This window comes from Hyperolius riggenbachi, chromosome 4 (genome assembly GCF_040937935.1).
Source record: "Hyperolius riggenbachi isolate aHypRig1 chromosome 4, aHypRig1.pri, whole genome shotgun sequence".
NCBI classification, from domain to species: Eukaryota; Metazoa; Chordata; class Amphibia; order Anura; family Hyperoliidae; genus Hyperolius; species Hyperolius riggenbachi.
The window spans coordinates 9,940,537-9,950,045 of record NC_090649.1 but is presented as its reverse complement, the minus strand read 5'-3'; the positions used below and the strand labels follow the sequence as shown (position 1 = coordinate 9,950,045).

General features: G+C 53.2%; 1 protein-coding gene across 1 annotated transcript in view; it reads right to left on the bottom strand.

The window, feature by feature from the left end:
* LOC137571126 (zinc finger protein 12-like) overlaps positions 1–9,509 on the bottom strand; it is a 35,220-nt gene continuing 25,711 nt past the window's right edge. Inside the window, exon 6 of the mRNA XM_068279850.1 lies at positions 1–3,429. Coding sequence (XP_068135951.1) covers positions 2,675–3,429 — 755 coding nt within the window. The 3' untranslated portion in view covers positions 1–2,674. The remainder of the gene's footprint in view (positions 3,430–9,509) is intronic.

Below are 9,509 nucleotides of genomic sequence, written 5' to 3'. Positions count from 1 at the left end.
TTTTGTAAAAAATGAAAATAAAATATAGTACCTTTTGTTTAATAGCAAATCAGGAAATAGCTGCTGCTCCAACGCACAGATACTCATCTCCTCCTCAGCACAGCGGATCAATGACAAGTGCATTTCTGACTGGTGCACATTTCATGCAGCTTACAACTAAGTCAATCAAACGCCAGTTCTGCAGAGTTCTGCCTGGCTCAGTGCTTAGTATATCACTTATTATCTGAACCCCTCAGCGACCTACAGCTGCCTCCTCACAACAAGCATGCCGGGAGGGAAGGGTTACTCAGAGACACAGCCTATGACAGCTGCCAACAGTAGGGAGGTGTGGCCTCATGGTGGAAGTACTAGGACTCTATGGGTTGGAGGAGGTGTGCCCTCATAGTGGAGGAAGCGGGTACGTTGTGAGGAGGTGTGGCCTCAGTGAAGGAGGAGGGAAAAAGCTGACTGTACTTTGTGAGGAGGTGTGGCCTCATAGTGAAAAAAAGGTGGCATGATAAGCAGGTGAATGTACGTTGTGAGGTGTAGCCTCATAGTGGAAAAGGGGGTAGGTAGGCAACTGTACATTGTGAGGTGTGGCCGGAAGAGGGTGGGGGAACAAGCCACTGCACATTGTGAGGTGTGGCCTAATAGTGGAGGAGGGGGTAAGGAGGTGGCTGTAGGTTGTGAGGGGAGGTGTGGCCTAATAGTGGAGGAGGGGAGAAACAGGTGACTATACTTTATGAGGAGGAGGTGTGGTCTCACACTGGAGTAAGGTTGTGGGGTAAGCAGGCGACTGTACGTTGTAAAGAGAAGGTGTGGCCTCATAGTGGAGGCAAGGGAAGATGTTAAGGAGATGATTGCATGCTGTGAGGAGGTGTGGCCTCATTGTGGAGGAAGGGTGTGGAAAGGTGACTGTATGTTGTAAGGAGGAGGTGTGGCCTCACAGCGGAGGAAGAGAGAGAAGATACATTGTGAGGAGGAGGTGTGGCCTCATAATGGAGGTAAAGGGGAAGATACATTGTGAGGAGGAGGTGTGGCCTCATAATGGAGGTAAAGGGGGAAGATACATTGTGAGGAGGAGGTGTGGCCTCATAATGGAGGTAAAAGAGGAAGATACATTGTGAGGAGGTGTGGCCTCATAATGGAGGTAATGGGGGAAGATACATTGTGAGGAGGAGGTGTGGCCTCATAATGGAGGTAAAAGAGGAAGATACATTGTGAGGAGGTGTGGCCTCATAATGGAGGTAATGGGGGAAGATACATTGTGAGGAAGAGGTGTGGCCTCATAATGGAGGTAAAGGGGGAAGATACATTGTGAGGAGGAGGTGTGGCCTCATAATGGAGGAAGATACATTGTGAGGAGGAGGTGTGGCCTCATAGTGGGGGAAGATACATTGTGAGGAGGTGTGGCCTCATAATGGAGGAAGATACATTGTGAGGAGGAGGTGTGGCCTCATAATGGAGGTAAAGGGGGAAGATATTGTGAGGAGGTGTGGCCTCATAGTGGAGGAAGATACATTGTGAGGAGGTGTGGCCTGATAGTGGAGGAAGATACATTGTGAGGAGGAGGTGTGGCCTCATAGTGAAGGAAGAGAGAGAAGATACATTGTGAGGAGGTGTGGCCTCATAATGGAGGTAAAGGGGGAAAATGCATTGTGAGGAGGAGGTGTGGCCTCATAGTGGAGGAAGAGGGGGGAGATACATTGTTAGAAGGTGTGGCCTGATAGTGGAGGAAGATACATTGTGAGGGGGAGGTGTGGCCTCATAATGGAGGTAAAGGGGGAAGATACATTGTGAGGAGGAGGTGTGGCCTCATAGTGGAGGAAGATATATTGTAAGGAGGAGGTGTGGCCTCATAGTGGAGGAAGATACATTGTGAGGAGGAGGTGTGGCCTCATAGTGGGGGAAGATACATTGTGAGGAGGAGGTGTGGCCTCATAGTGGAGGAAGATACATTGTGAGGAGGAGGTGTGGCCTCATAGTGGAGGAGGGCATTTTCCTGTTTTCAGTTTCTTAGATAAGGACCTGAATTTTAGCATTTTGTTCTATGAAATGTGTGCAGTATTTGCACCTGAACTGTGACTGAAGACTGATGTAGTGGAGGAATACCAATATGGTTGTCTTTATTTATTTCTAAAAATATGTCTGTCGTGTTACTCTTTTCCCTTCTGCAGTGGAGTCAACACAGGGACAAGTGTGCAGCCAATGGCCTCACAGTGGAGTCAGATCACCTGACCAAGACAAGGCAGTATGCCTGAGGCCTCCGCATCTGGTCATTAAGATGGCAGCCTCCATATCTCTGTCACTATAAGCTTCTATTAAGAGACCAACTCCAGTCCAGCCAACTAGTATAAAGGAATCCGAGGCTATGTCAGGTTTTTGCTTCTGCCAGTGTCCTGTTGGGAAGCTTAACATTCTCTTCCAGTCAACTGTGAGAAAGTGAGATGAACTCCTAACTGTCACAACTATCACAGGAGTCAGGAGTAAATCTCTAATGGGACTGTTGTTCGGGATACAGCTTTAAATTCCTTTACTTTTGGTCTGTGTCCTAGAGACAGCAAGTGAGGGCAAATCTCTCCAACGGGGAAACAGTTGACAATACAAATATTCTAACCCTTCCCCGCGCCATCAGAAGAAATGATTTGACCAGAGTTGGGAAGTAAGTGTCACTGTCTGTGTTGTGAAATAATGGTCATGGTAGAGGAGCCTCCCAGGACTCCCCATCTTCAGCTCCTTTCTCCACTCCTCGTAGGATATCCTCCACCACGTGCACCCGGCTGTGCATCCGTAGCTGGGATTTGTAGATGAAGGTCCGATGGCAGCGGGTGCACTGGTGGGGACGGTCCCCTGCCATATGGGTACGCTGGTGTCGGTTGAGGTCTGAGTTCTGGCTAAAGCTTTTGGGGCACAGGTGGCACTTGTGAGGCTTCTCTCCACTGTGTGTCCGCCGGTGGTGGATGAGGTTCGAGCTGTGGGAGAAGGTTTTGCCGCACTCGCTGCACTGGAAGGGTCGTTCACCGGTGTGGGTGCGTTGGTGGTCCTTCAGCTGGGTGCTCCTGCTGAACCTCTTGGGGCATTTTGGACACTGGTAGGGACGTTCTCCAGAGTGTGTTCGAAGGTGCTCCTTCAGCTGAGTGCTACGTAGGAAACACTTTTCACACTGTGAACACTGGTACTGCTTCACCCGTCTGGTGCCCAACCCTTCCTGAAGAGTGCCAGCTACGGTGGGTAGACCCCAGTCAATGGAGAAGAGATGAGCACCATCGTCTGATGCCACCAGTGCTGGTGATTGAGCATCGAAGGCCGGTAATGATCTCCTGAGCTGAGCCTGCCTCTCCTTCTCCTCATCGAAGTACCGTAGAAGGCTGCCCACCAGCACCTCCGGTAGTGGCTCCCCAGCTTCCACGATCTTCACCGGCTCCACGGGATGGTCATGTATGGTCACAACTGTGAGAGGGAACAGAAGAGCTTAGCACCAAGGATCACAAATGAAGACATAATAAAATAACCAGCAAATGCTACTACAGCAAGCCTACCCGATGAAAGACTCAGTAGGGTACAATCAGGGAGAAGTTGTGTTTGTCTATAAGATTAAAGGGAACCTTAACAGTAGATAAAAAAAAGAGTTTCATTTACCTGGGGCTTCTACCAGCCCCCTGCAGCTGCCTTGTGCCTGCGCTGTGGCAAAGCGATGCTTCGGTCCCCTGCTGCAACCCTGTCACTTGAATATGCGGTCCTGGCCCATGTACCTCCTAATCACATGCAAAAAGAATCTCTACTGCGTATGTGCAGAGCGCTCTCGGGATGGGGGCGTGATCGAGGACCCTTGCCGCGCATGTGCAGTGGCCCGTTGACTCGCCAGGGTCGCTGCGGGGGAGTGGAGGGACACTTAGTGGCAGCGCCTGCACAGGGCAGCTGCAGGTGGCTGATAGAAGCACCGGGTAAGTTAACCCCTTTTTTTTACTAAAGTTAAGGTTCCCTTTAGGACTCCTAGCTGTGCTACATTGTTCTGTATCTGATCAGAGTTCACATCTGTCACGCTTAGCTGAGGTAAATTGAGACAATACAATCTGTGTTTATATGATGATAGTAAAAGAGGGTTTTATCCTGCCATGGCTGTTATACATCTCCTCCTGTGGCAATGGACGGGCTAAAGGAAGCTAAAATACAGGAGGGGACAGCAGAATGATAAAAAGTGCTCATATTATGGAAAATGTCATCACTGACGGTGGATTGTACAGGTTCTTATCGGCTGTATATTATCGGCTGTAGTACAGATGGATGCAGTCTGACCTCTGTTGGCCATTCAGTAGTACAGCCGGGGCATCACCTGATGACACATTGCAAGGAGATTGTTGGTAAAAGGCCATGTACACTGGCCCAAGGTAGGTATTTATGGTACAAGTGTGCCTACAGATCGGGGTCACCTGTTGCCTTGGAGATTGTGATTCTACTATATTTCCTGGCTGTTCCCACTCACCTTGGAGTTTGAGTTTTGCCCATCCTAGAACTTCAATTATCCCTGTCATCAGCCTTGGAGTTCCAGTGTTCCCGCCCACCTTGGAGTTCCAGTGCTCCCGCCCACCTTGAAATTGCAGTGTTCCCACCCACCTTGGAGTTCCAGTGTTCCCGCCCACCTTGGAGTTCTGGTGCTCCTGCCCACCATGGAGTTCCAGTGTTCCCGCCCACCTTAGAGTATCCATGTTCACGCCCACCTTGGAGTTCTGGTGTTCCTGCCCACCTTGGAGTTCAGCTTTAGTAAGGAAGCTTTTGGGTCCTTTGTAGCCCCTCACACACTCCTAGGAGTTGTGGTTCACCATGAGCTTGCTGTTTAGTCTGTACCTCTGCTTGTTTCAAGTCCTACTCCATAGAGCCACATTAATCCATGCCCTGCACTGATGAGGATCAACCAATCCGAAACAGTCTGTATGCATGTTGGATTACTATGGCTCTGTAATATTAACAAGCTGACACATCATTGCATTCCAGCGGATTGGAGGTGTGGCTAGCTTACAGGGACAACAAAGGATGATTTGATTGTTCAGTAGTGATGCTGCATGGGAGACTTCATATGCTCACTGCAACCTGAATTATTGCAAATACCTTCTTTTTTAAGAAGGCAGCTTTCTGTGGTGTATAAGTCAGTGGGTCACCTTATTAAGTGCGTTTGTGGGTGTTTGTATGCAAGGTTAGGTTCTGCAGCCGAGTGAATGACAGTTCCATCCTATGGAAACAGAGGGGGCCTCGTGGTCCGGCTGGCAGAGCTGCACCATGTGCCTTCCTGTAGCTCCTAGTGGCTTTCCAAGGTCCTCCGTGTATGACTCCCGGCCTGTCACATGACCCAAGGCAGGTCAGGTGACACACCGGAGGACCTCGGAAAGCCACTAGGAGCTACAGGAGGGTTAGAAGACGTGACACACGTGACCTGGCGCTGGTCAGGTGACACACCGGAGCGGTCCATGCTCGGAGGACCTCGGAAAGCCACTAGGAGCTACAGAAGGGTTAGAAGATGTGACACACGTGACCCGGCGCAGGTCAGGTGACACACCGGAGGGGTCCATGCTCGGAGGACCTTGGAAAGCCACTAGGAGCTACAGGAAGGCTAGAAGACGTGACACACGTGACCCGGCGCAGGTCAGGTGACACACTGGAGGGGTCCATGCTGGGAGGACCTCGGAAAGCCACTAGGAGCTACAGAAGGGTTAGAAGATGTGACACACGTGACCCGGCGCAGGTCAGGTGACACACTGGAGGGGTCCATGCTCGGAGGACCTCGAAAAGCCACTAGGAGCTACAGGAGGGTTAGAAGACGTGACACATGTGACCCGGCGCAGGTCAGGTGACACACCGGAGGGGTCCATGCTCGGAGGACCTCGAAAAGCCACTAGGAGCTACAGGAGGGTTAGAAGACGTGACACACGTGACCTGGCGCAGGTCAGGTGACACACCGGAGGGGTCCATGCTCGGAGGACCTCGGAAAGCCACTAGGAGCTACAGAAGGGTTAGAAGATGTGACACACGTGACCCGGCGCAGGTCAGGTGACACACTGGAGGGGTCCATGCTGGGAGGACCTTGGAAAGCCACTAGGAGCTACAGGAGGGTTAGAAGACGTGACACACGTGACCTGGCGCAGGTCAGGTGACACACCGGAGGGGTCCATGCTCGGAGGATCTCGGAAAGCCACTAGGAGCGACAGGAGGGTTAGAAGACGTGACACACGTGACCTGGCGCTGGTCAGGTGACACACCGGAGGGGTCCATGCTCGGAGGACCTCGAAAAGCCACTAGGAGCTACAGGAGGGTTAGAAGACGTGACACACGTGACCTGGCGCAGGTCAGGTGACACACCGGAGGGGTCCATGCTCGGAGGACCTCGGAAAGCCACTAGGAGCTACAGAAGGGTTAGAAGATGTGACACACGTGACCCGGCGCAGGTCAGGTGACACACTGGAGGGGTCCATGCTGGGAGGACCTTGGAAAGCCACTAGGAGCTACAGGAGGGTTAGAAGACGTGACACACGTGACCTGGCGCAGGTCAGGTGACACACCAGAGGGGTCCATGCTCATAGGACCTTGGAAAGCCACTAGGAGCTACAGGAGGGTTAGAAGACGTGACACACTTGACCCGGCACAGTTCAGGTGACACACCGGAGGGGTCCATGCTCGGAGGACCTTGGAAAGCCACTAGGAGCTACAGGGGGGTTAGAAGACGTGACACACGTGACCCGGCGCAGGTCAGGTGACACACCAGAGGCATCCATGCTGGGAGGACCACGGAAAGCCACTAGGAGCTACAGGAGGGTTAGAAGACGTGACACACGTGACCCGGCGCAGGTCAGGTGACACACCGGAGGGGTCCATGCTGGGAGGACCTCGGAAGGCTACTAGGAGCTACAGGAGGGTTAGAAGACGTGACACACGTGACCTGGCGCAGGTCAGGTGACACACCGGAGGGGTCCATGCTCATAGGACCTTGGAAAGCCACTAGGAGCTACAGGAGGGTTAGAAGACGTGACACACGTGACCCGGTGCAGTTCAGGTGACACACCGGAGGGGTCCATGCTCGGAGGACCTTGGAAAGCCACTAGGAGCTACAGGGGGGTTAGAAGACGTGACACACGTGACCCGGCGCAGGTCAGGTGACACACCAGAGGCATCCATGCTGGGAGGACCACGGAAAGCCACTAGGAGCTACAGGAGGGTTAGAAGACGTGACACACGTGACCCGGCGCAGGCCAGGTGACACACCGGAGGGGTCCATGCTCGGAGGACCTCGGAAAGCCACTAGGAGCTACAGGAAGGCTAGAAGACGTGACACACGTGACCCGGCGCAGGTCAGGTGACACACTGGAGGGATCCATGCTCGGAGGACCTCGGAAAGCCACTAGGAGCTACAGGAAGGTTAGAAGACGTGACACACGTGACCTGGCGCAGGTCAGATGACACACCGGAGGCATTCATGCTCGGAGGACCTCGGGAAAAGCCACTAGGAGCTACAGGAGGGTTAGAAGACGTGACACACGGCGCAGGTCAGGTGACACACTGGAGGGGTCCATGCTGGGAGGACCTCGGAAAGCCACTAGGAGCTACAGGAAGGTTAGAAGACGTGACACACGTGACCTGGCGCAGGTCAGATGACACACCGGAGGCATCCATGCTCGGAGGACCTCGGGAAAAGCCACTAGGAGCTACAGGAGGGTTAGAAGACGTGACACACGGCGCAGGTCAGGTGACACACTGGAGGGGTCCATGCTGGGAGGACCTTGGAAAGCCACTAGGAGCTACAGGAGGGTTAGAAGACGTGACACACGTGACCTGGCGCAGGTCAGGTGACATACCGGAGGGGTCCATGCTCGGAGGACCTCGGAAAGCCACTAGGAGCTACAGGAGGGTTAGAAGACGTGACACACGTGACCTGGCGCTGGTCAGGAGACACACCGGAGGGGTCCATGCTCGGAGGACCTCGAAAAGCCACTAGGAGCTACAGGAGGGTTAGAAAACGTGACACATGTGACCCGGCGCAGGTCAGGTGACACACCGGAGGGGTCCATGCTCGGAGGACCTCTGAAAGCCACTAGGAGCTACAGGAGGGTTAGAAGACGTGACACACGTGACCCGACGCAGGTCAGGTGACACACCGCAGGGTCCATGCTGGGAGGACCTTGGAAAGCCACTAGGAGCTACAGGAGGGTTAGAAGACGTGACACACGTGACCTGGCGCAGGTCAGGTGACACACCGGAGGGGTCCATGCTCGGAGGATCTCGGAAAGCCACTAGGAGCTACAGGAGGGTTAGAAGACGTGACACACGTGACCTGGCGCTGGGTTAGAAGACGACGCTGGACACTCGGTGAGTATTTTATTTTGCACAAAGGGGAGGTTAGAGCTTTGTCGGCTGGTTGCTCAAGCGACTGACATGCACATCATGTATTCGGCACCAGGCAATTTCCGCTGGTTCCGGATATCGGGGACTTAGCTGTATTTGGCCAGATCGACAATGAGACAGGTCTCAATCTGATCTGAGAAAAAATCTGCTGGCTGCCCATACACTGAAGGCCAATTTCAGACAGATTTCCACATGACATCTACCTGGGATCGGCGCCTCTGCTGCCTGCCTAGTCGCCCCCTAAGTGTAAAGTGCCCCCCCCCATGTGCAGTGTAAATTGTCACCTATCCGCTGGACCACTTCCTGCCCCCCCCCCCCGGTCACTGCCATGACCGCATTTACAGCGAGTGCCACACACACATGCACTGCAGAACTGCTCACGTTAGAGGGATGCGCCCCTCCCCTTGAAGTCCTGCTCACTTTATTATGTGGTGGAAACCTCTGTGCTACCTTATGAGGAAAGCTGAGCGTGTCATTGTGAACCGGATTAAACTGTTTATTTGAATAAATACAACTTTAATACAAATACTGATGAAAATAATACAACACATTAACAAATAAGTCAACAAAAATAAAAAAAGGAAGACAATAAAAACACTTCATGTGTCCCCTTTTAAAGGAACACTGTAGGGGGGTAGGGGGGAAAAGAGTTGAAGTTACCCGGGGCTTCAAACTGTCCCCCGCAGGCATCCTGTACCCGCGCAGCCACTCACCGATGCTCCGCCCCCTGCAGACATCCTGTGCCCGCGCAGTCACTCACCGATGCTCCGCCCCCTGCAGACATCCTGTGCCCGCGCAGTCACTCACCGATGCTCCGGCCCCGCCTCCGGTTCACTTCTGGAATTTCAGACTTTAAAGTCAGAAAACCACTGCGCCTGCGTTGCCGTGTCCTCGCTTCCCCTGATGTCACCAGGAGTGTACTGCGCAGGCACAGACCATACTGGGCTTGTGCTATACACTCCTGGTGATGTCAGTGGGAGCGAGGACACGGCAATGCAGGCGCAGTGGTTTTCTGACTTTAAAGTCTGAAATTCCAGAAGTGAACCGGAGGCTGGGCCGGAGCATCGGTGAGTGACTGCGCGGGCACAGGATGTCTGCGGGGGGGCGGAGCATCGGTGAGTGACTGCACGGGCACAGGAGGT